At 50.8% G+C, this 27854-nt stretch overlaps 3 protein-coding genes across 3 annotated transcripts in view; 1 reads left to right on the forward strand and 2 right to left on the reverse strand.

The window, feature by feature from the left end:
• Positions 1-3980: 3980 nt before the first annotated feature.
• On the reverse strand, positions 3981-5535 carry LOC129144686 (U1 small nuclear ribonucleoprotein 70 kDa-like). The gene is made up of 3 exons (XM_054687911.1): positions 5289-5535; positions 4739-5090; positions 3981-4452 (listed from the first exon to the last, which is right to left on the reverse strand). Exons 1-3 carry the CDS (start codon positions 5533-5535, stop codon positions 4014-4016), a joined length of 1038 nt encoding a protein of 345 aa, XP_054543886.1. The 3' UTR covers positions 3981-4013.
• NR2F1 (nuclear receptor subfamily 2 group F member 1) lies at positions 4005-15102 on the forward strand. Its single transcript, XM_037530673.2, has 3 exons — positions 4005-6454; positions 8923-9450; positions 14572-15102. Exons 1-3 carry the CDS (start codon positions 5995-5997, stop codon positions 14850-14852), a joined length of 1269 nt encoding a protein of 422 aa, XP_037386570.1. The 5' UTR covers positions 4005-5994; the 3' UTR covers positions 14853-15102.
• FAM172A (family with sequence similarity 172 member A) overlaps positions 7247-27854 on the reverse strand; it is a 433278-nt gene continuing 412670 nt past the window's right edge. The window contains exon 10 of the mRNA XM_054688529.1: positions 7247-7737. Coding sequence (XP_054544504.1) covers positions 7679-7737 — 59 coding nt within the window. The 3' untranslated portion in view covers positions 7247-7678. The remainder of the gene's footprint in view (positions 7738-27854) is intronic.

The raw sequence follows: 27854 nt of genomic DNA on the forward strand, positions 1-27854 counted from the left end.
TCCCCCAACCCAATAACAGATAGCTCTAACTCTTGACAGAGCGTATGGCGCATCAGGCCTGGGACAAGTGTGACAAGTTGAACCAGTAACAAACTACAACCTTTGCAGTCAGAAAGCCAGAGTTCCCCAGGACCCGAGCTGACCACTCAGTCCCTCTACGGAAGTCATTTGCTGGAGGCGGGGCTGTAAGCACAAATGGAGGCGATCGATCAGCGGGGGTACAAACACTAGGTCCAGAAGAGAAACTGAGCCCTGATAGCCACAGAACCGGAAGAAGTCCCCAAAAAGGGACAGCGTCTCCTCCACAAGCCTCGGTTTCTTCCTGCCCCCCTCTTGAGACCGAAAGCTGGCGCTTCCACCTAAAAGCTAAGTAAGGGTTTCCCCTGCCTGGGGCACCACCACTACAGCCCCTCCTCTCCCGGACTGGAGAATGGGGCTGCACCCCTCCCTTCCGGAGGAGCTGGAGGCTTCGCCTGGGGCCTCGAGGACACCACTTCTCCGCTTCCCCGAGGCCTCCTGCAAGTTTGGAACCTTAGGGTGGGCGAGGTGGGAAGAACCCACAGAGAGGGTAGAGGGCGCCTCGACCCCCCGGGGAGTCTCATCTCTTTTTTCCCCCCGCTTTGCCTCACCCTTAGGCTGCAGGGCCGGACCCGGGCCAATCTAGTTTGGATGGCTCATTCCCGCGCGCACCCAGCCCCCCAGCCTAGGTCCCCGGCGTAGTCTCCCCCCGCCCCCGCGCCCGCCCTGCGCGCCCTCTGACGCAAACGCGCGCCCCTGCCCAGCGCGAGGAAAAGAGCTCTTGATGGTTTTAATTGAGGCTTTTCCTTTCACACACACCCTCGGTCCGCACCCCTGGGAAGTGACCCCCTCCTTCCTCCAGCGCCCTAGCCGCGGCAGAAGGAATCTGGTTCCGCTGCGGCGCTGCGGATCGGTGCTCCCGGGTCGCCGCCGCCTCCGGTGCTCCGCTGGGGAGAGCTGCTCGGTGTCCCTTTTAATCCGCTGACACTATCGCCCACATCAAACAAGCGGCCATCGATCGCGTTACGTTAGGGGATCGCGTTACAAACGGCGCCCGCAGGTGGATGGCAGGAACCGAGCTCGCCAGGCCCTAGCCGCAGTCAGGCGAGGCGCAGGCAGCCGGGCCAGTGGGCTCCGCAGCCTGCTCCGTCGCAGCTCGGGGTTCGCAGCAGCGCGGGCGGGGTGCGGGTGCTAAACCTGCAAATCCTTGCCTCCCCTCCCCTCCCTCATCCCGGTCCTCTGCCGCCGCGCTAGAGGCTGGGAAGCCTTTTTCCTGCCAAGGAGGTAAATAGGGGGCAGCGAGGGGAAGGTGGGGGAGACCTGGTTTGAATTTGGACTGGCGCTTGGCTGACACGATCCTCAGCTCCAGGGCAGCACAGCGCCCGCGATCCCCGCCTTGGCGCCGCGGCTGAGCCGAGGTCAGGTGAGGGCTGCTCCGGAGCAGGCCCGGCGGAAAAGTTCTCTCCCTGCCCTGCCTGCCGCCACTGCGGCCCAGGTCCGAGGAGGCCGTGAGAGCCAAGGCTGCGTCCTGGCCAGTTCCCATTCATTACCAACCCCGAGTTCAAAGGAAACGAAAACCATTGCGTTACTTGCCTGGTGCAGCAGGACTTGTCGAGAGCAAGTCTCGTTTCTGGTGCTCACGACACACGGTCCAGGGTCCGAGGGCGGCTGGGCCCGAGAGCCCAGCGTCCAGCAGGCCTCCGGCTCCCTGGAGCTCGCGTCTCCGCGCGCCTCCAGCTCGCGTCTCCGCTTCCATCGCTCTGTCTCTCCCCCCACGTTCTCTCTCCTTCCCCCTGTCTCCCTCTCTCTGCTTGCTTCCTCTGCCCTCGACTGCCTGCCTCTGTACAGTACAGGGAGTAAAATTTAAAATTTATATAGAGAAAACTTGTTCTCCTTTTCTTTTCTTTTTTTTCCCCCTTTATTTTATTTTGTTATTTAATCGTGTTTGTTTCACCTTTTGACTGACAGGAAGACGGGAGCACGTTTATCTGGGGAGAGGGGCGAGGGCCAGGAGCGCCGACCCGCCCCCAGTAACCTCTTCGCCATCCACTGCATACAATGGGCCGCCACTGGCGGAGGGCAGAGGCTGTCTCTCCTTTATTCGAGCTAGGGGGACGGTGGGGCAGACACAGGAAAGCCTTTATTTTGCTCTTTAACTCGTCGCTAAGCGGCCGCCGACTCCTGACTCAGGCTGGAGAGCCCAGGAAACGCAAAACGCACCCAAAACGCCCAGCGCTTCCCCAACCCCTCCCTGGTGAGATTTAAAGTGAGAACGAATATTTAAAAATAAACCCTACCTCGGTCAAGTCAGCGTGGCCCTGGACTCCCATCTCACCTTTACCTGAGGGCGTGTTGGAGCTCCGGAGGCTGAAGCTGAGACAAACTTTTACGCTCTCCGGGAGTCGAGGGGCGGGCGGGCGAGCGCGACTCCCACCTCCGAAGCGGCAGCCGCGGCTTTGTCACTCTGCGCCTCTCCGCGCCCGCCTGAGCCTGCCTAGGGGAGCGATCTCAACACGAGGGGGGTGCGAGTGTGCGATTGGAGAATATGTAACTAATAGAAGTATCATTTTCCCCCAGTACGATCTTTCAAGGAAAAAAACCCATTGAAAGAATTTTCAAAGTGCTATCTTCGTTTGGAGAAAAAGCACAGGCTGCCTGCAGGGAGGGGAGGAGGGACCTGGGCGTGCGCCTCCCGGGCGCGGCTCCCGTCCGCTAGGTGGCAGCCGGAGCCAGCGATTCCTGCAGGCCCCGCGGCGGGACCCGCTCTCGCGCCCGCCCCTCCTCCCGCGACCAATCGCCTTCGGGTTTCGGGGTCTCGCTGTGTGAGTGTGAGTGTGTGTATGTGTGTGTGTGTGTCTGTCTGTCTGTGTGTGTGTGCGCGCGCGCGCGCGCGCGGGCGCGTGTGTATCTCCTCTCTCTCTCTCTCTCTCTCTGTCTCTCCCCCCACCCCGTTTCCCCTCCCTCTCTTATTCTCGCCCACCTCGCTCCTTCCCCACCCCGACCCCATCTCCCTCATCTTCCCTTCGTCTCCTTCGCTGCTCCTTTCCTCTTTTCCTGGGACGCTGACTTGGCGACACTCCCCACCCCTCCCCAACAATATGAGGTTTTACTACTGTTTTATTAATAATTATTGAAGCGTTGTTTAGAGTTTGGAACCGCCTGAGGTGACTCCGGGTTGGGGGGGGGTGTTGAGAAGGAAAAATGGGCTCGATTGGAAAGTTTATTTTTAAAATCATCCCTGGGATAAATAAGAGCCGTTGATTCGCTTTGATTTTGTGGCACTCGCTTCCCATTCCAGGAGTGCGTTTTGTCGTGATGAAACCTTTAAAAAGCACGAGATGCTTTGGACCCCCCCAAACCAGAATCTCTCTCCTACTTTGTTTCTTCAGAGGTTCTGGAATAAGCTGGATTCACACTCGGATTCGACTTCTCTGTGAAAGCAGAAAACAATCCCAACCCCGTCGATGTCATGAATCTTTAAAATGGTGACTTTCCCATTAAAATTGCCCCTCGCGTTTTCCATGGCACTTGCTTCACGCTCAGAAAAGCTCATTTTTGAAACTTTTCAGAAGAAAGCAAAATAATTTCTTGCTAATTGTCTTTGCACCCTCTGCAAGACACTCTCCCCCCCCCCGGGCCGCCCCTTCCCCCCTCTGGGGTTCGTGCGTGCATGCGTGTGTGCATGCGTGTGTGTGTGCGAGTGTGTGCGAGTGTGTGACCACAGACGACCCATACTAATCAGGTCTCAGAGTAAATAGCAGCGAAGGGCGATCTCAATGTAAATTGCGCTTGTCAGAAGCTCCCCCCCTCCTCGACTTTCTCTCTCCTCCCCTCGCCGCCCCGCCGGTAGGTAGCCGGGAGGGAGGAGGTTGGGGGGGGGGGAGAAAGAAAGGGAAAAAAAAGGGGGGGAGGGGCTCCCCAGCCAATGGCGTGCGGGAGGCTTGGCTAACCTTAGCCTCCCATTTTCTCTCCCCCCCATTCAGGGCTCTGACCAGTCAGTCGCCTTTGATTATCAGTTGCCAGCAGCCCTTCTCTTGGCTCCTTGACACGAGCTCCATATAAGGCAGCGATCTCCATAGAAACGTGTCAGTTTCAATAGTAGTGTCAAAGTTCACTATATACAGACATTCGCGCAGATCCCCCTTTCGGAAACATTGCTCTGCGAGTCCTCCCGTTTCAACGCATTCAATTTTGGGGTCTCTCCCTCTCTCTCTCCCTCTCTCTCCCTCCCTCCCTCCGCGTCTCTCCCTCTCTCTCTCTCTCTCTCTCTCTCTCTCGCTCTCGCTCTCTCTTTCTCTCTCTTTCTCACTGGCTCTCTTCTCTCCCCCTCTCTCCCCTTTCTCTTTTCTTACATATTCTATTAGTTGTTGCCCCGAATTCTTCTTCTTCTTTCTCTGCTTTCTCTCCCTCCTCCTCGTCTCCTCTACTCCATCCCTGCAGAAGAGAGGGCGAAACTTAAAAAAAAAAAAAAAAAAAAAAAAACCGGGGGAGGAGGAGGCACCCCCTTCGTATTCTTTTTATCGTTATTTTATACATATATGATTTTTGGGGGGAGGGAGGGTGTTGGTTCTCGGCTGAAGAGCACTTATTTAAAATACTAAAAAAAGAACATTTTTGGGCGATCTCCAGGGTTTTTTTAACTAGCTCTGTGTGTTATAGCAGAAGAAGCAGAAGAAGGAGCAAGAAAGAGGAAAAGAAGAGGATTATTTATTCGACCTACTTTGGATGTCTCTCTCGCGGTTTTTTGTGGCTTTTTTTTTTTTTTTTGCCGTTCCTTTTCTTCTGATTTTTATTTTTTCTGTTTCGCCGTGAATCCGTCGCCGGCGTGAATCCTCCCGTGTGTTTCTCCCCCGCCGGCACCTCCCGCAAGAGGAAGGCTCCGCCAGCCCCGCGCCGCCGGCACAACAAAAAGAGCAAAGTGCGCGGTCCCCGCCGGCGGCTCCCGCTCTCCGCGCCGCGCTCCTGGATGGCTGGCCGCGCCCGGCCCTGGACCTGGCCCCCCGACTCCAGCGCGCCCTGATCGCGGCCGGCGGCGGCGTCGTCCCGCGCCCGGCTCCGCGCCCCGCGCCCCCCTGCACCCCGAGTCCGGCGAGGGCTCGCGCCCGGACGGCGGCGGCCGCGGCCACCCCGGCCGGCGCTCCCGCCGCGGCCCCGACCGCAGCCCGGACCCCGGCGCGGGTCGCGCCTGCCCCGGCGGCCCTCGCGGCGGCCGCCGAGCCCGCGGCTCCAGCGGCGCCCGCAGCCGCGCCCGCCGCGCCCGCCGCGCCCGCCTCCCCCGCCGCTGCCGCCGCCCTCGCCGGCTGCTCCATGTCGGCCCGGCCGGCGCGCGGCGCGTAGCTCGAGCGGCCGGCGGGCGGCCCGGCGCCCGGCGCGGGTGAGCGGGCGTGTGCGCGGGAGCGAGTGTGAGTGCGCGGGGGTGCGGGCGAGGCGGAGGGCGAGTGTGTGCGCGCGCCGTGGCCCATGCCCGCCGCCCCCGGCGCTGCGCCCCGCGCCGCTCCCGGCTGCCGCCTGTGCCATTTCTGATTTTGCAACTTGGGGAAGAAGAAAAAAGCGAGAGAAGGAAGCTTGCTGGCTGGCTGGGGGGGGTGGGGAGGGGGGAAGGAGAGCGCCCCCCCAGGATCGGAGCGCGGGGGGAGCGGGCGAGGGGAGCAGGGGTGTCGGGGGGGGGAGCCTGAGAGCCTGGGGGGGCTGCAAAAAGAGAGAAAGAAAACAGCAGGAACCACAACAAAACGCCAGCAGGGCGGGCGGGCGCGCGGCGGCAGCGGGGCGGCCGAGGCAGTAGCGCCGGCAGCGGCGGCAGCGGCGCAGGCAGCGGCCGGTGCCCGGCTCGGGCTCGGCTCCCGCGACCCCGGGGCGCCCGGCGGGCCCCCGCCCCCTCCCCCTCCCCCCTTCCCCTTCCCCTCCCAGCGCGCCCGCGCGCCCCGCGGCCCTCGGCGAGCAGCTCGGCTCCCCCCAGCGCTCCCCGGGCCCAAAGATATGGCAATGGTAGTTAGCAGCTGGCGAGATCCGCAGGACGACGTGGCCGGGGGCAACCCCGGCGGCCCCAACCCCGCAGCGCAGGCGGCCCGCGGCGGCGGCGGCGCGGGCGAGCAGCAGCAGCAGGCGGGCTCCGGCGCGCCGCACACTCCGCAGACCCCGGGCCAGCCCGGCGCGCCCGCCACCCCCGGCGCGGCGGGGGACAAGGGCCAGGGCCCGCCCGGCTCGGGCCAGAGCCAGCAGCACATCGAGTGCGTGGTGTGCGGGGACAAGTCGAGCGGCAAGCACTACGGCCAGTTCACCTGCGAGGGCTGCAAAAGTTTCTTCAAGAGGAGCGTCCGCAGGAACTTAACTTACACATGCCGTGCCAACAGGAACTGTCCCATCGACCAGCACCACCGCAACCAGTGCCAGTACTGCCGCCTCAAGAAGTGCCTCAAAGTGGGCATGAGGCGGGAAGGTGAATATTTCTTCTCTGCTTCTCTCCCTGCGCTTAGCCCGCCTCCCCGGCCCTCTCTCCTGGCCTCCCGCGGGGGTGGGTGCCGCGCGGGGCTGGGGCTCTGCGGTCCCGGCCCGTCCCAGCCTCCCCGGTCCCCGCTGCCTTCCTCCCCCGGCGCCCCCCCCAGCCCTCCCCAGCTCGCTGCCGCTGCCTCCCCCTCCCGGCCTGCGCTCCGCTCCCGTCCTCGGCTCCTCCACCCCGCCCGCTGCCTGCTCAGGATTGTGTCCCTGGGATCGTGAGCTGTGGCTTAAAATCCCCTCCCTTCCTCTGTCTTGGATGTGCTCGGTGTGTGTCTCTTTCCCGCGAGTGCGTGAGGATGCTTGGGGCTGTGCTGGCATGAACTTGGGGAGGGGGGTGCTTATTTGCCCCAGAAAACTCTGTTTCTGTGTTTTGTGGTTTGTTTGTTGTTGTTGGGTTTTTTTTTTGTTTTTTTTTTTTGCATTCCACTTTCCCTTCCATCTCTTCATATCCTTTATTTTAAGTGGGGGAGGGCAGGGACTTGGGGTATCCCGAACCGTGGATTCATTGCTGCATCATCCTTTTGGAAGCTTAGTTTGGAAAAAGAGGAGTGAGATTTATTGCACTTGTAGGTCTAATTAGGGGGGGAAGGGGGGCCTTCTGGCCTGTTCGCTCGCTGGTTCCCTCTCCTCTTCACCGAGCTGGGGCCGCCTCCTCCAGAGCTGTGGCCTTGTTTTCACCCCTCTACTTTGAAAGGAAAGTTTGTGACTGAACCGTGCTTTCATAGTTCTGTCATTTTTTTAAAGCATGATACTCGTTTTATTTCTTCATCAAACTCCACCCTCTGCTTAAATACTGCATACAAATTACAATTTACAACGGCATTTACCGATCCTTCTGATTTGGCTATAATGCATAGACTACAGCTGGCATGAGCTTCCACATCATTTAATCCCTGTGTTGTATGGGTTTGGTTTCTTTTAACACAACTTTTGATGTTGTATTTAGATATGCTTCATGTTCATGTGGCAAAAGATGCAGCACTTTTCGTATAAATATATTTAGCCGTTTACAGTTAAAGTTTATCTTCTGACAATCATTAGAGATGTCTTATACTCAAATGAGTGAACCAGTCAATTCTGCAGACTGCAGATTACTCCTTCTTGTAATTGACTTTAAAATTATATTTTAAATGCCACAAGAAAAGAAATTGAATTCCTTCAGATCTCAAGGAGCAGGCAAATATGACAACTTCATTTCTAGCTCCAGGGAGATTTTGTAGGCATCTGAAAAAAAAAAAAAAAAACTTTGAATTGTGCTCTCATTTAATTGAAAAATAACTGCCAAGTTCAAAACTATAATTAGAAAAGAGTATTCTAGCCATTATGTTTCAAGAGCTTAAATTGCATTGGGGATTGCATTAAAATTAGAATCAAAGCAAACTTAAGAAAATAGTGCACAACCTGAAATAAGACAGCTACCTGTACGTGGACATATCTATATTAATTTGTTGGGGGGAGAATTCAGGAGCCCTAACTTTTCCTAAAGTTGTCTTTGTTTACATGGCAATTTAAAACGCTGGCACTGTTGAAGTAAAACATACACATTAAAAAAAAAAAACTTTGGTCAGCTTTAAGAACTCAAAGCATGCTTACGTTTTGCATTCAGATGGTTAATGAATCCAGTGTTTTTGCAGTTGCAAGCTCGTGCATTCACTGGGCAAAAGCTGGCTGCAGGTTGCAGTGGCACCACGCAGGACAGACATTAATTTTATTTCCCACTTTTTGCAATAATGTTTGGCTACTGTAAGTTCAACTTTTTTCTTGAAATTTTTCAATTTTCTGTTGCTTTTAACAGTGAGAACTTTGTGTTGGGGCGATGGGGAGGAGGGGATGGGGAGAGGTGCAGGATACTTGTTTTCTATTCAGAAGTTATAAGTGGCTAGTAGGGTATGTAACTTGGATCTATTTTAAGAATAACCCTATAGCATTTTTAGAGAATGTGTAAATGTTTCAAGCAAAACGCTGCTTGTTTGGCAAATGAAGGGTAGCTAGGCATTTGCCTAGAACTACCACCTTTCTCCGGTTTTGTCTATTTTTTTTTTTTAACCCTGATTTGTTTCATTCTGGAGGGGTGAGTGGGGTTTCACTAACCGGTGTGTTCCTCCTTGGTAGTGGAGGCTTTGGGTAGCACTTTATTGGCCACGACGGGCAGGGGGGCCCTTCAGTCAGGCCTAGTTTGGGCAGGGCTGGGTGGCCAGGGGTGCAGGCGATGGCTGGATCTATGGAGCCTGGGAGCTGGAGGGCCTCTCCCCAGACTTCCTCCCGCTGTGGGCTGTGAGTGAGAGCGAGCGCAGGGCGCGAGTGGCTGCGGGAAGAGCCTCTGCATTGTGTCGGGTGTGCTGCGGGCGCAGGGATGTTCGCAAGCCCCCTGGATGCACATTGCCTCTTTTCTCTCTTTCTTTTTGTCAGCGGTTCAGCGAGGAAGAATGCCTCCAACCCAACCCAATCCAGGCCAATACGCACTCACCAACGGGGACCCCCTCAACGGCCACTGCTACCTGTCCGGCTACATCTCGCTGCTGCTGCGCGCGGAACCCTACCCCACGTCGCGCTACGGCAGCCAATGCATGCAGCCCAACAACATCATGGGCATCGAGAACATCTGCGAGCTGGCCGCGCGTCTGCTCTTCAGCGCCGTCGAGTGGGCCCGCAACATCCCCTTCTTCCCGGACCTGCAGATCACCGACCAGGTGTCTCTGCTACGCCTCACCTGGAGCGAGCTGTTCGTGCTCAATGCGGCCCAGTGCTCCATGCCGCTGCACGTGGCGCCCTTGCTGGCCGCCGCCGGCCTGCACGCCTCGCCCATGTCCGCCGACCGCGTCGTGGCCTTCATGGACCACATCCGCATCTTCCAGGAGCAGGTGGAGAAGCTCAAGGCGCTTCACGTCGACTCGGCCGAGTATAGCTGCCTCAAAGCCATCGTGCTGTTCACGTCAGGTGAGGCTGCGGGCGCTGGGAGGGCAGGCCGCGCGGGGAACCCCCGCAGGCCCCGCTCCGCCCGGGCCCGGCCTCCCGTGCTGCGCGGCTGCGGCGGGCCGGGCCCTCCCCGGACCTTGGGCCTGACCCCGACCTGCGGGCCGCGCGGGAACCCGGCGGGCGGCGCCGCTGCCATCTTGGGCTCGCGGCGGTGCGGGAGCCGCTGCGGCTGCGGCTGCGGCTGGGGGCGGGAGACTCCGGGCCTAGCGGCCGGGACAGCGCGCGGGGCCGCGGCGCGGCGGGTGCGCGTCTGCTTGGGGCGGGGGTGAGGGTGGGGGGGCGGCGGGGCTGGGGATCCGTCTGGCTGCGCGTGTGTGCGGTGTGGATGTGTGTACGGTGTGCGTGTGTGTGTCAGAGCTTGGCGTGTCTGGGGGAGGAGAGGGAAGGAGGCAGCAGAACGTGGGAATGTGGGAATGTGGCTTTCTCCTCTGTGTGGCAAGCTCCCTGGATGAGTTTCCCGACACAGAGAGGCACCCAGAGAGCTGGAAAGAGTCAGGAATACGCGCAAATAAATCATAAATAATCCCACTTTATTGCTGCCTGATTTTCCCTTATCGGAAACCATTCATGTTTGCAGTTGCTGAGGTTATTGAGAGTCGTAAAAAATGGATTCGATCTAAACAAGAAAGATAAAAAACAAAAGCAATCCTGGAGAACCCGCAAGTATGGGAGGATTCTCGGCCTAGAGATAAATCTCATAGCTATGCAAAACACATGAACACTAGAAATTTAACAGAGTGCCTTAAAAATATCAAATTAAATGTAGGCGGTAGTAACATGCACGTTAACAATTTCTCATGATAGATGGTTCAAATTAACTTCCAGGAAAGTGCATTAACGTTGCCTTTGAAGGTTCTGGTCTGAGCCTCTGAGAACACTGACCGCCTTTTATTATTGTAACCTGCAAGAGGGAAACATATAAACACCAGGGACAGCAGGTAATGGGGGGAAATATAAACAAAGCCAGAAAGAACGCTGGTGGTGAACAGAGCTGCCCAGACTGGGTCTCCAGGCTTGCCCACTGTGAGTAGAGTTAGCTGCACTTTTACCACTGCTATTGGTATTATTGTTTTTAATTCCTCCGTTCAGAGAACAAATAAGCCATCCTAATAAATCTATCCTAGAGCCAGGACCTCCAAAGGCCAAATTAAAACCATTCTTGAGCAGAGATGGCAAAACCCCTTTCCTAAGGCCTTGTTGAACAGTAAGCAGTGGTATAATCTATCAATATTTCTTGGCTTTCATGCGTGAAGAATCGTATTTACATTGTATTAAAATGACTCTTAAATTTGCACAATATTGTAATGTAGCAAATGTAGTATTAATATCGATCTGAACAGCAGATAATTTATTTGGACAAGAGACTCTCATTTGTATGCAGGGTGGCCAGGGCCCTGGACTTGGACTGCCCCCCTTTTAGTTTCAGTGCAAATGCAGGGCTGCTAGTAGGAGAAGGAGTTGGTCTTTGCAAGAGGATAAAGTGTGAATCTTAAAACAAATGGAAGATTTATTGAATAGCCTCCTCGGTGTTTGAATGCATTTTATCTTAATAAGTCTTCTTGATGGAAACGTGTTTTTTAGAAGTGACAAAGAGCCTGGGAAGCAGCAACCCGGCTGCTCTAGCTCTGGCAGGCCTGGGGCCTGGCTGGCTCTCCCCTACCCTGCTCTTTAGCCAAATTAATCAGGAAGCAAGCCAGTGTCAGGGAAGCTGGGGTTTTAAAATCTCATCCAGTGGAGTGTCTTGAAGCAGAAATGTGACATGGAGCTGGACAGAGGTCTTCTCCAGAAAGGTGTCCCCTCCCTCTTCCTTGGCCCTCCTAAGGTTCTGTGAGCCCCCTTGATTTTCTGGTTTCACACCCTTTACCAGAAAGAGGCAAGGACTGTGCAGGCTGCAGGGAAGATTGTGGAATTGTGTGTGCTTTTCTTTCAACTTTCCATCCTGAAGCAGCCCTGTGAGAAGTGTTGCTTTAAAAAAAAAAAGTTTTCCCAGAGAAGCTTCTTGAACCAAGTCTTCAAGGTACAAGGGAGGTGAACAATAGCATTATTTTGTTGGAAAAGTGCAAACAGAATATCTGAAAATGGAAATAGAGCTGTCAGTTGTAATTCACCCCTCTCCTCCATACAACACATTTCCACTTTTGACTAAACTTGTTTTGATTGCTAGCCAGAAGGGAATTCATGGGAAGCCTTCTCAAAGTCATCCAACTTTTAAGCGAACTTTGAATGATGGAAAAGACAGTTTTAGACATATTGTCCAAGGAGGTTTGCTCTCGCTAAGTATTTGAAGCTGGCACAGGGGTTCCCTGTGGTGGTTTTCACATTTGGCCTCCGGATGGTATGTTTAATCCTTAATATTCTGGACAGCATCCAAGGACTAGGTCATGACCTGAACTTACTTTAAAAAAAAATTCATTAATTCATAATACTAAATATTCCCTCAAATAAATGAGACCTTCCCTGAAAGGAGCCATCTAGTTAACATAAATACAATAAATCCATTTTCAGCACAATAATAACTTTGATTTCTAGTTATGGCAGCTGATTACATCTATATTTCCTGAACACTAAACTCTTCTGAATGCACAACATGAAATACATTCTCTGCACTACAAAGGCTAAGCCGGGAGGGCCTGAGTAGTAATGGTTATTTATTTACATAATTTCTTTTCCATATACTGTAGAAGAAATATCGAGGGTTCCCACATTGACACCACCATATAAAAAGCGAGACATGGATTTTGCACATTCTGCCTCCTTTTCTTATCTAGGGTATAACTCATGGAGTGTAAATATGTACTGCATTGCACCCCCTGCTCAACTAGCTTTGCTACTACTACCACCCAATCGATCTGAGAGCTCAGGCTGTCTGTCCACAATCGGAGGAATCCTGTTACAGCAATATCCAGAGTGGGAATAAAAATCTAGCGTGGGAAGCCAGGCCGGAACTAGGACTCCTGCCGGAGGAAAGGCACAGGGCTGCCCTGGCACCTGGCAGCCAGGCCCAGCTCTAGGCATTCTGCCTTCAGAGGAGAGAAATCTAAGCAGCCAGCACAAACCTGCCTGTCCTGGGCTTCTTCCCCTTGGAGTAGGAGAGACTAGGAGAGACGTGGGCTGGGAGAAGGGTAGTGACCTTGCAATCTGGGGTCCCTCATCATAAATATCAGATAAATATTTTAAGGACCTGAGGGGATGCCATATGGGTCTTTTAAGATGTCTGCTGGGATATCAGTGGGTCCTTTTCATATTGCATTGTCTGAGGCTGTAAAGAATCCCATGGCATACTGGGCAGATACTGCATGTAAAACAAGATATATGTAAATATGAGGCTGCGTGGTGGCCTTTCAGTGGGGCCAGGTTATCAAGGAGGGTCACGGGCAAACCTCATGGTCCCCTCTCTAAGCAGCGAAGCCATAATGTGCTCTGCCCTCACCCTGTTAGCCATAAAAATCTCACTGGCTTCCCAAGTCAGACCAGGGTGGATACACCCAAGCGGCTTTCTGGAGTAATTAGACATCTGAGAGGAACCCAGTCTGTATCGGGGGTCAAAGGAGTGTTGCCTCAGAAGTTCCTGAATTATCACTAGTTTTATTTGTATTTTTGCTTGAGGCCATCGCCTTATAGATGAAGGTGTGAGCATGCTTTGTAAATCCCAGTTCTTGAAACATGAAGACATAAAACTCAGAAACTCAGCAGACACAGTTTTCGCTTTGAATCATTTGCTGTGTCTTCTTGGGGTCATATTTGCTCATTCTCAATTATATAATGTCCTTTTGGGGGCATTGCCATGTATGAATTTCCTCCCCAATCTGTATATTAGCCAACACTACCTTTGATCTCTAGTCAACCTCCTGACTGGCTAAGGGCTCCTCTGTGATCTTTGTGTTTTTAAAATATTTATTATTAATATCAGAAGCAACACTGGTATTTGAACCAGGAAAGGAAGCCTTCTCTCCATCCCTCTGATTTCCCCTTCCCCTCCATTTGCGTGCCTTTAGTTAGTTGATATAGTATAAACTGTTGTCTTGAAATATTTTTAGGAGACGGAGGACACCAAGCCCTGGTTGATGTGAGGTAAACAGACAGGTTTTAAGATGCTGTCATTGTGTGGAGGTGCCTTCCCCCCCCCTTGGTCCTGCCATAGGAAACAGTTTCTCCCCCAAAGCCCCCCTCAACTCCCCACGCCCCAGTTCTGAAGCAGCAGCAGCAGCTGCCTCTAGCCCCAGCTTTGTGTCTGATCACTGAAGATGTCTCCTTTCTGCAGCCTGAAGTAACTGAGCCATATTCCTCCTGATTATTATACAGCTTACAGAGATGTGACCAATTTTCAATTACTTGATCTAAAGCACAGATAGAAATGTACACCATCACCAAGGATTTGCTGCAGAGTTCTTGCTTGCATAGATAGTAATATTGCTAAAGCATGGGCTTGATCTGATTCCAGGCACTGCCAGACCCTGATTTCTTACACCTCCCATGTGTTCGTTCACTACACATCCAGGTTCTTGTGATTTCTGGTTGGGGTCATTGGGTTTGAGAGGGAGATTCCAAGAAGCCTTTAAGAACTGCCCCCCGGGCTGCATATTTCTTCAGAGCTCCCCAGCACCCCAAAATCAGGGGTAAAGGGGGCAAAAGTCCTCCCTTTAATGAGCACAGTGGAAAGATGCTCCCCTGCAGGCGGAGGACAGGTTGCTATGCACAGCACACATGGCCCCAGCATCGTACATTATTTAATCCAAAGGTGAAAGAGGAAAAACAAAGGGAGTAGAGGGGTTGCTGTCTCTGCATATGTGTGCTGCTCTCCCCAGCTCCCCTAGGCTTGGTGGGGGTTTGATTTATTTTTGTTTGTATTGGGGGCTGGGGGAAGCGAGTGGTGAAGAAGGACTGAGGAGGCATGGAGGGGAGGATTTCTTTCTTCTTCTTCTTCTTCTTCTTCTTCTTCTTCTTCTCTCTCTCTCTCTCTCTTTCTCTCTCTCTCTCTTTCCTTGAACAACAATTTTAATGGATGATTGTTTGTGCTTTTGCTGTTCGATGGCCTAACAGTTTGCCCCTTCCCTGTCTCTCCTTCCCTGGCTGCTCGGGCAGATGCCTGTGGCCTGTCGGACGCTGCCCACATCGAGAGCCTGCAGGAGAAGTCGCAGTGCGCCCTGGAGGAGTACGTGAGGAGCCAGTACCCGAACCAGCCCAGCCGATTCGGGAAACTGCTGCTGCGACTGCCCTCCTTGCGCACCGTGTCCTCCTCGGTCATCGAGCAGCTCTTCTTCGTCCGTTTGGTAGGTAAAACCCCAATCGAAACTCTCATCCGTGATATGTTACTGTCTGGGAGCAGCTTCAACTGGCCTTACATGTCCATCCAGTGCTCCTAGACCTTGGGCGCTTCCCACCTGCTCCCGCTTCCCTAGAGACTCAGAGGACCAGTGGGGGCCATGGACTGTAAAGCCTTGGGGACACCGGGCTGCTGATGCAGGGTACAGCCTGCCAGGCTGGGCAGGGGGTGGGGGGGGAGGGCTGGGAGGACAAGGAGCAGCCCACCCTGCAGAAGTGCAAGCTGAGCTCCAAATCGGGAGAAAAAGAGACTCTTTTAGGATCAGATCTGTGAACACGTTGGAAAGGAAAGAAAAAGGACCTTGTGTCTGGTGTGAAAAATAAACAAACAATTTTTTGGAAGAGAGGACCATGAGAATTTTAATAAAACAGAAGGAGACTAATGGACCTTCCAGGATTTATTGTGGACGGATGTGGATATATTCTGTACAGAAAACACACTTGAAAGTGGACTGAATCCTATGTAGAAACACACACACCCAAACATTGTTATTCATTTTGTAAAATACTAGTCTTTATTTTCATTTTTTGTAAAATTTAAACATCGTATGCACATAAAAAAGGAAACAAGAATTAGGGGAAAATAACATTTTCCAAATAATTATAAAAAATTGTCCTGTGTCTATGTATCTATATCTGTTTTGTATTTTTTTCTGGTTCCAAACCAGATTTCCTGTGATTCTATACTAATAATTTTTGATATAACCCTTTGCTTCTTATAATGAGTGCGATATATGTTGTCAAGGCTGTTCTTCAAGAATTAAAATCGAAGTGAAAATTTAAACAAAAATAAAAGAATTTAGCAAAACCCACGTGTCTGGTTGCTTGACAGATGTCATCAGTGCAAGAGAACCCACCAGTTAATTTCCACTCCAATGATTATTAGAGTAGGGGTTTTTGAGGGGGAACCTTTAAGGTCCACTACCAAGTTGGCTGGATTTACTTTCTCAAACCAAATCGCTCCGAATTTTCTAAATTCGGAGGGCCAGACACTGTGTGGCCAGGGTGGGTGGGGAGGACAGGGCATCTTGGTTGCTGGCAGCAGTCATGGTGACCTTGTGGGTTTCGGTGACCGTGCTCACAGCTGGGCCCCAGGCTGGGGCAAACTGGGGGGTGGAAAGGGGAGGAGGGGGTGATTCTCAGGGCTTAGTTGTTTCAGTGACCCAGGTGGGAGACTTGCCTGGCTGGAGAGGCTGAAGAGAGCCATGGAGCATAATACATGGGGATTAGGAAAGGCACAGGGCCCCTTAGATGCCCCTTTGCAGCTCTTGTGACTAGAGGGTCCAGCCTCTGCCCAGCTCTGGAAAACGTGCGTAGGATCCTCAGTGCTGTGAGCCCTGGCTCTGCACCCCCTTATGGTTCACTGAAGAGCTACTGGCTATTGTGGTTTGCTCTTTGCTCCTAAGGATGCTCAAACTAAGTTGGGGTTGATCCTGGAACCTGGGAGTGGAGGAGCTAGACTGGAATAGGTTCTTTCAAGTAGCTTCAGGTCCTATGGCCCTTTCAGTGCAGAAACCTCCTGCTGAGGCCTTTCTTTGGGTGTGTGGGGCGCTGCTCTCTGTAACAGCTTTTGGAGCATGAATGTTTTATAGGATCTCAGTTGGGGCTGCCAAGGGAGCTTTTTCTTAAGGTATTAATAAAGCCAGATCTTTTAAATAACACCTCTCACCTCCTCCCCCTCCCCTTGCCCCAGACAGACCTGGATGAGGCAAGAGCTTCATTTTCAGAAGTCATTAGCAAAGTTCTTTCAATTTGTTGTCTAGAAGTCTCCAGGCACCCCTTCAGCACCCCGCCCCTCCCCCCAACACAGATACTTTAAAATTGCATTAACAAGCTTCCACACTCCAACCAGCTTGAGGTTTTAGTATTCTGGGTGCAGTGTAGCAGCAGGGGCTCGCCTAGCTCTCTGTGGAACTGCCCTTGCAAGCCCAGTATTTCTAGCCAGCCTGCCGGGGGACCCACCTGAGTTCTAGGGTAACCAGGCAGGTACAGTGTGTGAGATGTGAGCTCCTTGGACCACTGGGTCCTTCCTGCCTCCTTGCAGGTCCCACCCTGCTCTGGACTCATCCTTTCTACCCCACCCCGGGCTGTCATCTTTGGGCTTAGCCTGACTTGCCTACAGGTAGGGGCACCCAAGCAGAAGGGGTGTGGCTAGAGGTCATATAAATCCCTGACTACTTCTTAGGAAGATTCCTGGATCCCTCCTCTGTTGCCCTCTTATCAAGTGAGGGGGTTGGGGTGAGGTGGACAGCAGCAGGGACATGGAGAGGGAAGGGAGCGGAGGTGCATCCCAGCACTCACAGATCTTTCCTTTCTTGAAATGAGATGTAAATATATTCATTACAGTGTGATCCCTCTGATGAAAACAGATAAACATTTTTTGTAGGCTGAAAATGTATTTTTCAATTAAGTTCAATATGGAGGCCCAAGCACAAAGCACCCAGTGCGGGGACTGGCCCGGGCCGAGGTTAGGATATGTACAGTTCTTGCTCTGATGTCTGCAGGTGACAGTGGTTGGTAACATGGCCCTTGTCTAATGGGCCCAGAGCTTGTCCACAGCTTAAGAAACTTTCTAAGCCTGGACCCAAGGGGGGGCGCCTTGCTGAAGAGAACAGAGTAAGGAGAAGAGTCAGCCTTTCTGTAGCTTCACTGACTCCCTCACATGCTGGCACTGATGGAAAAGGAAGAGCAAAAAGTGTTCCACTCTAGTGCTTTTGCTAGGTGACCCCTCTGAGCACAGTAGGCAGTGAGTTTCTCTTCTGCTGACTTCCTAGGTGGTTGAGTTAGTACCTGCCAGGGGTACACATGGTCATCCTCAGAGGTCTCTGTGTGTGAGACGGAGTCTGTCAGGGACTCTTGGGCTGTTTGAAAACCCCTGTTTTCCATGCTCAGAAGCACAGTTGGAATTCATGAATGTACTGGAACTCAGGGAAGATTTAGGAGCTGAGAGGTGTTTGAATCTTCTAGCAACAAGGAAGCAGCCTCTCCACTCCAGGCAACCCACAGTCTCCCATGGCCCCAGTGACCAGTAACCACCACCTGGGACTTCCTGGCAGTGCTAAGGGGCAGCTTCAGTTCAGATGTCCCTGCTCAGTGTCCTGTGCCTCTGCAAGCCCTAGGAGTCACTGGCAGAAGGTGATGTGGAGCCAGTGGGAGTTTCCTCTGCGTGGGTGGCCTTCTTGAGGCCCCTGAGCAATGAGCCTGCCATGGAGCTAAGCACCAGGGACAGCTTTAGAAACCCAGCATGAGGCCACAGGCAGGTGTAGGTCACAAGTTCATGTTGGGGGTGCAGCCCCTCCTTGGCCAGCCAGCCAGGGTGCTGCAGCCCTAAAGGATTTGGGAGAGCAGGGCTGGGCTAACTGGACTAGGTAGAACTGATGGGTTCCCCAGGGTCAGAGAAAATACACCTTAGTTGGAGAGTAGTCTATGCAAGGTAAATTCCCTCTTGAAATTAACTGTGACATATGAAAGTCAAACGTCCCCTTTTCGAACCCCAACACTTGCTGGGGGACTGAGAATGGTGAAAGCTTTGAAGTTGGTTTAAACTACTTTATCCACAGCTTTGCTGAAAACATCAAAAAGGCCATCTCGGGGACGTGCTCTTTTCTGGGAACCTCTAGAGAACAGGCTGCAGCATCGCTTCCTCTCTGGGACAAGGCCTGGTGTGAGGGAGTTTACTTGTGACCTTTGCCCTCACAAGCGCTGAGCTGGGTTATGGGGGTTCCTCCAGTCACCAGGACAACCCTGGCTTTCCAGACTACCCCTCCATTGGGTCTGTCTCCTGTTCTTTGGCCTTAAAGGGGCTGGGTCTTCTCTCTGAGGCCGCACTGCCCAACTTTACATCTGAGCCACTGGGGATCTGGAATCTCCTCTGTCCCAACCCACCTGAGCTCCTCTGCTTGAAGCATGCAAAAAGTTTATTCTAAAAAAGTCCTCCTCCTCCACTCACAGGCAGCCCTCATATCTCCAACAATGGCACATCACCTCTGACCAGCTCCTCCATTTCTCAGAACAAATCACCTGAATGTCTTGCAAACGAGAGACACGGGACAGTAGCATGGGGAGGGAATGGAGGGAGACACAAGTGGGAACTAATAAAAGTCTTGTTAGAGGGTCTGCTCAGGATCTGTGGCGTCACGGGGCCTTTTACTTGGAAAGCCAAAGAGTTGTATTCCTAAATGAGTTAAAGACCCATTTACCTCTGTCGTGTTCTATTCATCAAGCCACAAGTTGAGAGTTCCTAACATGAAACTATTTGTTTGCTTACACAACCAGCTGGGCGCAATTTCACGTCTGAGATATCTATCTGAAAGCGCCTCTCATTTATTATCTCTCCTTGTCAGCGAATCCATTTTCCAACTCCCCCTCCCCCCTTTGGAGTTTATTTATTTATTTATTTATGTGTTTATTTATTTATTTATGGTGGGACTTTTTTTGCCTGGGAGGACCTGGGTCTGTAATGCTCCCCGGAAGCTGCCGCTCCCTGTGGGGCTTCTGCTACGCCCTAGACGCGTGGACCAGGGGGCAGCAGAGGCGCACTGGCGGCCACCGCTTACCCAGGCGGTCGGCCCACAAGGGTGCCAGGCAGGCAGCGGGTGGGCCTAGCCGGACACTGCGGACCTGCCCTTCTTTCTGGATAGCCTCACCGCTGCTGCTCGCTCTGCTAGAGTTAGCAGCAACCACCTGTGCGAGGAAGGGGTGGGAGAGTCACCGGAGGGGAGTCCAGGAGCTTCTTTCGGAGCTTCTCTCGGAGATGGGGCCTGATATACGGATTTGAGAGATGCTTTCACAAAAACCCCACCTAGTCTCTTGGGGCCAATTTCTTCTTCCCAGGCCGGAGTGCAGAGTGAGTAACCAACATGTAAATAGTTGTGTGATGGGTTGGGGGAGGGGGTAGTGCATTTATTGTGTGTGCGGAGGGGAGAAGGCTGCACGTGGTTTCAATTTTGAAGCACAAAGAAATAACATGCAATGCAGAAAATAGGTTTATGAATGTAATTGAGGGGAAAGAAAACAATTAACACGGTGCAAGGTTGCACACTCGATTCTCCACCCCTCACCTTCTCTTCTACCCCAATTTTGAGAAATGAGGATCATGTGAATAGAGTGGATCTGGGCAGTTGGACCGGGCTGGCAAGGGAAGCCCCGATGGGGATCTTGGGGATGGGTGGATGATAATGGTGTCTATCCATTCCCAGTCTGCTAAGGCCTCCTTCCACCCAGCTGAGAGCAAGGGACCAAATCCCCAAGTGCTGCATATAAAATACCCCCAATTGTAAAGACAGGAAGGGGTAGGGGTGCCTGGGAGGGAGGGGGTTGTCAGAGGTGAGGGAGAGATGGGGGGGGGGAGAGAGAGAGAGAGAGAGAGAGACAGAGAGAGAGAGAGATTTCTTTAAGACAGACCAGGCTGGTCTCAGTAAGCTATCCTATTGTGTTGATTTAGGAAGACATTTGCTGTATATAACGTTTAAGGCTGATAATATCATTGCGCAGCCAGATAAATAAAGCGTTGGCCCAACTGTGGGTCAGCGATCGATCTCTGCGCTCAGAGGAAAAAGGAGAGAGACAGGGCCGTAAGAAGAGGCTCTGTCTGTGTGCCTGTCAGCCGGCAAGCAGGAGCCCTAGTGAGCGTCAGAGTGCGCAAAAGAGAAGCAAGTCTTCAGCTGGCCAAGAAGCTCATTAGCATTCCTAACCCATGGACCTGCGCTGACAACTAACAGAGATATCCCGCTCACCACCAGGCCTCCTGTCCTTTTGTCTTCAGATCTGGAGGAGAAAAAGATTTCTCGGTAGAAGCTGGAGCCTGAACTTCCATGTGGTTGTTGGAGATTCCGGGCATTAAAAAGGACTTTCCAGGATTTTGCCTGATCTTTCACTTTGCTTTTTTAAAACTTCCCTCTCAAGTAGGAAGTTCTTCAAACTTTTCTCTCTCAGAGTGTAATATGCTTGTTGAAACTTAGCTTAAAATGAGAGAGAAAATTCTCTGGAAATATTTTGCCATTTCTCCTTGTTGACACGCAGAGAGGTGGATGTTTATATGTTTGGCTTACACACACATGGAAAGCTGGTACTTTTAGTTAAAGATTTCTAGAATCTAGCAACCAAAGGTTGTTTGAGCATTTTCTCCCTCTTCTTTCTTCTGCCTGGTGGCAGTATGTTTTATTATAAACATCTCTCTTGTTAATTTATTACTGTTGTTTTTTTAAAATAAAAAAACATCTTTCAAAAGTAAGATCTAATTTTGTGTTATCAGATAAGATGCAATTTTAGAGGCCTCCACTATTCTAAGAAACATCTTGAAATTATGCTCATTCATGAAGTTTTAATCACCTTACACATAATTTGGGAAAAGTGTCTTTTAACCCTATTTCATCAGGGATAAATACGTCTCCACTTGCTCTCCTAGGTCCTGTGCGTTGAACTCCATCAAACCAGGCAGATAGTTTTACATTGGAGGGTACAAATTATCCCATGTTGACAGATGTTTGTCACTTAGTAACTTCTTTCCAAGTCCCCCCCCCCCTCGCCTAAGCCTTCTATCTAGCTTGCTTTGTTGTTTTAAAATATGCATGTCTCTCACTGGAATGCCAGTCACGAGTGCAAACTTTGTGTCCAACCTCCCACATGAAATGATCCTTTTAGAGGGAACTCGATATGTCTCAATCTGCACTTCACTCAAAGCCTCTGGGTACCGGCCACTCACTCACTGGTCCTGGCTGCAAAATAACTCAGCAGAAACGAGTTTCCAACCAAAAATCCCCTTGACTGTCTCTCGGGGAAGAAATATAGCTCCTATAATTAAAGGAGGCAACGGCCAGAGGGGAAATGCAGCCCGGCAGCAGGAAAAAAAAAAAAAAAAAAAAAGTAAGAGTTTTATTTGGTGATTGAACTTGGGTTGTCATAACCAGCAGGTTTATCCACATTGGAAGTGCTGGAGGTTTGTACTGCATGTGCACTAGAGGCAGAGGTGGGGAGGAAAGGAAGGCAAACGGGCGGATGACATGGAATAGGAAGAATAAGTGGAAGACAACTTTGGGAGAGAGAAAATAATCTCCGTGGAACAATGTAGGGAAATCCTGCCCCTGGATAAGAGTAAAATTCCTTGCAGCTGAGGAAGGGGGTGTGAGGAGGGAGCTCAAAGGAGATGAGAGGGTAATTATAGTAAACTCTCCAAAGTGGAGCATTATCAGGAAAAGGAGGACTCTCACTGTTGTCCCTAGAAAAGTAATGTGACAGCAGGAAAATTATGAGCTGTGCTGTGTGTGGCGGGCTCAGCATGTGGGGGGTGGACTTATGCAGAGGAGCCGCAGAGAAAGGAAGAAGTTCCAGGACGCAGAGTGGAAGTGTCAGGAGCAGAAGCCTTCCACCCTCCTTGGCAAAAACTGCCCGGTAGGTGTGGATGTGACATATTCTCCAGAAGTCATCATCTTTACATCCTATTTTAATTAGTGTCATCTATTTGCGCGCATCTTAACAGGATGATTCAGCTCTCGGGATGAACACCTCCCAACCTCAGCAGGCACCCCCCAAAAGCTTCAAGCCAGAAGGAGTACTCAGGCTGGGCAGCTCATTTCTACCAAAAAGGCAAAACTTTAGCATGATGAAAAACAGATGAATTTTTTTTTCTCCCTCTCTCTGGAACAGTTATTCTGTTTTACTGATGTGAAGTGACGTCAGCAATGCCTGTCCTATCCCCTTGGAGAGAAAGGAGAGAGGAGGAGATGGAAGGAGGGAGCTGGGAGAAAGAGCTCAAGAGAAAGAGCGAGCTGAGGGATGAAGGAAGGGGGGGGGTGAGCATGCGAATGAATATCTTACACTTTTTGGCCAAAATTCCACAAAGAGTGGGCAAAACAATGCTTTAGAAGCCTGTGATTGATAGGACACCTTTCTCTACTCTCACCCGATCTACATATTCTAACATATGGAAAGCTTACAGGCCCTGTGCACTTATAGAAGCCGATAATGCATTAGCTCTCAGCAATATTTACAGCACCACTTTTAATACACACCAGATGGTTCGCGACTGTGCCGCCTCAGCCAGCTCACTCCTCGATTTTACTCGGCGGCACTTTGTTGCAATTACGCTCCATGCTGAGACCAATTTTATTGGTGACCTATTTTTCATATTTGCAGCATTTTATGTTAAAAACCTCCTCTCTGGCCTTTTTTTTTGCAAAGGGGCAGCGCTCAGGAAAGCAGAGCTCAGGAGGACCGCGGGGCTGTTTAGGTGGTGGATATTAATATTTATCATGATGTTACCTACCTCGGGTTTAAGTGAGTAAACCGGATAGACATAAGTACTCTGGTCATTATGTTTGTTCACTCACCCCCTGTTTGTCAGACCCCCACGGACTGTCTACGCGATGCGCTTGCCTCCGAGTCAATACATCGGACCATAAATATTGTATTCCATTAATTATCACGCCACTGGCTTATCCGGGGTGCCGGCGTCCTCGAGCGACGCAGGGCAAATGAGGACGCTTCCCGAGCATATTTCTAGGCTGGGAACCCCGCTGAAATTTCCGCGGAGCCTGGGAATTCCTAGAGCCTGAGCGCCTGGCTCAACCCGGGCTGGGCCTGGGGCTGGCTGGCGCGGGAGGGGGTGCGGCGGGCGAAGGCCGGGCGCCGCCAGGAGCGCTCAGTACCTGTTATCTTGCCACGCAGAAGGCCACAGGGAGAATCCCATTTGGCACGCCGGGAAAGGCTTTCAACTTTATCTCCCGCCATGTAAATATCCCCGAGTGCCCGACTGAGGGACTTTGTTTTGCAGCGAACAATATAAATATCCTATTTGCTACCACGCAGGTGTGCGCTTCCTACCCAAACTCTCTCTTTTTTTCCCTCGTTTATTGTAACTCTTTATACCCCCTTCCCCTGGTAAAAAAAAAAATCACAGATGTTTACTTTATTGATATAACCTATACCATGGTTAGGCTGAGAATAATATGCCTCAACTAACAGTCATTTAGCAAATAATAGAGGCGTTCTGGATGCTTTCCAACGTTACACATGTACTTGGTCATAAAATGATACGTGAAAAAATTAACATCTGCTTTCCTAAAATAAAGTGTGCCAAGTAGCTTTTTATGAATGCGTTCCTCATTTTAAAAAGAAATATGGAGAGATAAACTGGCACCCAGATGTATAGCATATTTATAATGGCTTTAGGATTTAAAGGTAGCTATTCTTTGCGCAAGCCATTTAAAAACTGACGGTTTAAAAGCTACTTAACCCCAGACATCTTTGAATCCTGAAGAGTCTTCCAAATTTTATCATTTAAAGCAGAATTTACTGTAATTTAATTGCATATCAAGGCAGAGCTCTGTGCAAGTTGGGGCACTGCAGCCTGAGTTCAACAGAAATTCCAACTCGCCTTTTATTTACCTAATTTCTCAGCAAGGTTCCCAGGCCCTTAAGAAGGCAGAGCTGGAAAGTTTAGTTGGGCTCTTTTTTGTTGTTGTTTAATTCCACTATTAGGAAATGAGGCCTACCTTTGAATTATTTCATTAGGATTTGGCCTTTTGGGGGAAGGGGTGGGAACCATAATCATTAGTGGCTTTTTATTATTTCTACAATAAATGGCTAGATTCTTTGTTGAATAAGCTGCTTGAATGTTTTACAGATGTTCCACTTAGACCAAATCTGACCCCCTATTTCCTCCCAAATAAGTCGCTTAAACTCTCCCACCAGCGCATTTACTTCGGAGCAGGCTCCCCCCCACACTGACAAGTTTATAAGTGTAGAATATATTCTTATGAAATTTCCACCTAACTGCACGCGCGCACACACAAATACATTTACACACACACACACTCCCACCCACTGAGCCTCTGTGCGTGGCAGAGGGTAGGAGACGAGAAACAGGGGAGCGAGGAGCTGGTGAGGCGGAACGCAAGGGAGGAAGTCAGCCCAGTGGTTACACCCCGCGCGGAGGTGCGCCCTTCGCGGCCCGAGACCCTCCTTTGTGCCTTTGCTTGGAGACGTGGGGGGTGGCCCAGGTCCGCTTCTCCCACAGTGCTGGGAATCTTTATTGGCCAAGGGCTTGGGGCGTCGGCCCAAGGCGTTTCGGGGCTCCCCGGGTGCGCGGAGGCAGAGCCCGGCCGGCTCCCGCGTCCTCTCCGAGCATCCCCGCGTGGCACCGCCCCAGCCGCGGCCGCCGCGCGTGGGGACCCCGGGGCTTAACAAAGGGGTCCGTGGGGCGCGGGGCGAGGCCACGTGACGGGCCCCGGCGGCGGGGAGGGGCGGCCGGCCCGGGGTGCCGGGTGGCTTCTTGACATAAAAAGAACTGGCGGCCTCTGGCTGGCTGCGCCCGGCCGCGCTCTGCCGGGATGAGAAAGTACTTGTCTGGCTGCGCGCTGGAGCAGCCGCACCTCTCATCTCTTCGGCTCTTACTTGAAAAAGCACTTGGAAGGAACAGTGTGTGCGGGGAGGGCCGCGGGGTGGGCCGGGGCCAGGCGGCGAGGCTGAGGGGGGCCGGCTTGAGGGTGGATGGGGAGGGGGTGAAGAAACAGCGCCTTTCTGAGTGACAGGACTCCCTTTCAAAGGGCCAACAGAAGGGGGAAAAGCTCCTAATATGAATAGGAGAATTTTCAAGGTTTCGCAGTTACTCCCCAGCCCCCCTTTAAGAGAGATCTTTTCTTTTCTTTCTTTCTTTCTTTCTTTCTTTCTTTCTTTCTTTCTTTCTTTCTTTCTTTCTTTCTTTCTTTCTTTCTTTCTTTCTTTCTTTCTTTCTTTCTTTCTTTCTTTCTTTCTTTCTTTCTTTCTTTCTTTCTCTCTCTCTCTCTCTCTCTCTCTCTCTCTTTCTTCTTTCTTTTTCTTTTCTTTTCTTTCTCTTCTCCTCTCTCTCTCTCTCTCTCTCTCTCTCTCTCTCTCTCTCTCTCTCTCTCTCTCTCTCTCTCTCTCATCTTTTCTCTTTATTTTTCTTTTCTTTTTCTTCTTCCTTTTTTAGGTAGGAGCTGAGCGCCCAAACGTGCCTTGTGCTTCAGGAGAAAGAATCATCTATTGACTTAAGTTTTTTTTCTTAGGTTGGTAAAAATTTTTGCAACCTTTTCACATGTTTTTGTGGACTCTCTGGCCGGAATGGATAAGACGTCAGAGGAGTCACCCTCAGACAGGACTTGAGTTAAAGATGGTGCATGGAGGGGGCAGGGGAGGGGGTTGGAAGGGACTATCTTACAAAGTTATCCCTCATCCCAATAATGAAACCTGTCACATCTCTACTTCTTACTGGAAAAGAGATCGTGTCCTCATTTGGACACCTCTAAGGTGATTATTAGATGCCTCTGTGAGATATCAGGTTGGGATAGGAAACTCATTACACACTGGATTTTTAGAGCTTGCCTGTATTTATAATTTAACCTTAGAGACACATATTTGTCTCCATACTCAACCAAAGCTTTTCTTATTATTATTTCTGCTGCTGTTGTTGAAGGGCCATGCCTTATAGAGGAGAAAACCTTCTTTTAAAAAAGATTTAACCCCACAGTACCAGTTGTTTGTTGTTGTTATCATGATTATGATGGTTATTATGTCATCCCCTCCTTTTTTGCACTTGATCTGATTGAGAGAACTTTTTTAAAGAGTGTGAAATGAAGGACACAAAGACAGTATATCAATGAAAAGAAGAAAGTGGCCCTTTTAATGAGAACTAAAGAAAACCCAAATGTAGATGAAGTGTACCGTAAAAGCAGCTTCAAAGTCCATCTTAATTCCCTTGGGCTCAGTCATCACCAACATGTGATAATTGGGAGTTCTGCAAGGAGGTAAGGCGGCCATGGGCTGCGGAGTCATGCAGATGTGCCTCCCTGCCCTAGAATTCCAAATACATTTTTACCAAGAACTTGGAGGACTTACAGAGAAGCCAGGTTTAGCTACTTTGCTACCTGCCCATTAAAGTGCCCCCCCCTCCTCCCAGAGTTAATATGCTCAGTAAGGGAGCTTCATCCTCCACCCCACCCCATTCTCCAGGTTGGTATATGCTGAGCCATATTCTAGGTTTTGACTTTTTTGTGTGTGATCAACTCTGGTTAATGTTCTATTTATTTTCGGACCTCAGCCTTCCTGGATCACAAAAGTCCCCACGAGCAACATAGCAATAAATCCGAACAAAAATAAGACAGATTTCCTCATCGATGTGTAATAAAGTTAAAGGACATTGTTTTGTCAGACAAGCGCTAAGTAGAAAATAAATCTCAGAGTCTGGGGAAACAAAACAGAGCGCTGCTGGCATGTGTGTAAATTTACTTTTAAAAGCAATAAATCAATGTTAAATTAAACAGCTGGGTACCCTGTCTATGAGAAGGTTCCGTGTTTAAGAAGACCTTGATGGGAGAAATGTGCTATTTAACTAGACACCAAAAAAAAAAAAAAGTTAAATTTTTACTGTGATCAGGGCAAGACTGACCTGGGAACTTCTCTGAACTTAGGAGAGGCAGAAGGAAGAAGAGTCGGTGTGAATTGTACCTACTTCCATCCTCAGGTCTTTACATATGTTTTCAGGCATAAGGAGATGAGGTTTCATAGAAATGTTTTAGATGTTTTGTAAATTGTCGTTTAAGCTCTGACATGCTCTCTCTCTCTCTCTCTCTCTTTTTTGGGGGGGCTTGGTATATTGGGTGGGCTATGATTTTTGTAGGGTTTTTCTCTGTAAATACTATAACCTGTGAAGATATTTTAATAAGCACGTTGAGCATATTCTTATCTAACGTTCCCTTTAGTCTCAATGTGGTTGTTTTGCACAGTAAATAGCGTGGTAGAAAAATAAAGAGAACTGTTATTTGATATCTGTTACGCCTGTTTTCATTGAGAAGCAAATCTGAGATTTAAGTAGCATTTAAAACTCAACTGGAATATTTTAATACTCATTTTCTAAGTTTTTTTTTTTTTTTTACAAGGCACTTCACTGGGAAAAATTGTGTGGGGTGGGGGCAGAGCACAGAACAATAGAAAACCCAAGCTCTGGCTCTGTATTCTAAGAACAATGTGAATCAATGAGTTATTACAAAGACAATATTCAATCACAGGAATTTAGGAGTATTTTAAGG

Source organism: Talpa occidentalis, unplaced genomic scaffold (assembly GCF_014898055.3).
Source record: "Talpa occidentalis isolate TD23 unplaced genomic scaffold, MPIMG_talOcc4v2.1 talOcc4.6, whole genome shotgun sequence".
NCBI classification, from domain to species: domain Eukaryota; kingdom Metazoa; phylum Chordata; class Mammalia; order Eulipotyphla; family Talpidae; genus Talpa; species Talpa occidentalis.

What these genes read in the sequence shown, in the direction of transcription:
- LOC129144686 (XM_054687911.1), bottom strand. Translation starts at nt 5,535, where the DNA reads ATGGCACAGGCGGCAGCCGGGAGCGGCGCGGGGCGCAGCGCCGGGGGC. An exon ending in CGGCGGCAGCGGCGGGGGAG is followed by an intron (nt 5,091 to 5,288) that starts GCGGGCGCGGCG and finishes CTCGGGGTGCAG; the next exon opens with GGGGGCGCGGGGCGCGGAGC. An exon ending in CCGCGAGAGAGACATCCAAA is followed by an intron (nt 4,453 to 4,738) that starts GTAGGTCGAATA and finishes TCTCTTCTGCAG; the next exon opens with GGATGGAGTAGAGGAGACGA.
- NR2F1 (XM_037530673.2), top strand. Translation starts at nt 5,995, where the DNA reads ATGGCAATGGTAGTTAGCAGCTGGCGAGATCCGCAGGACGACGTGGCC. An exon ending in AGTGGGCATGAGGCGGGAAG is followed by an intron (nt 6,455 to 8,922) that starts GTGAATATTTCT and finishes TCTTTTTGTCAG; the next exon opens with CGGTTCAGCGAGGAAGAATG. An exon ending in CATCGTGCTGTTCACGTCAG is followed by an intron (nt 9,451 to 14,571) that starts GTGAGGCTGCGG and finishes CTGCTCGGGCAG; the next exon opens with ATGCCTGTGGCCTGTCGGAC.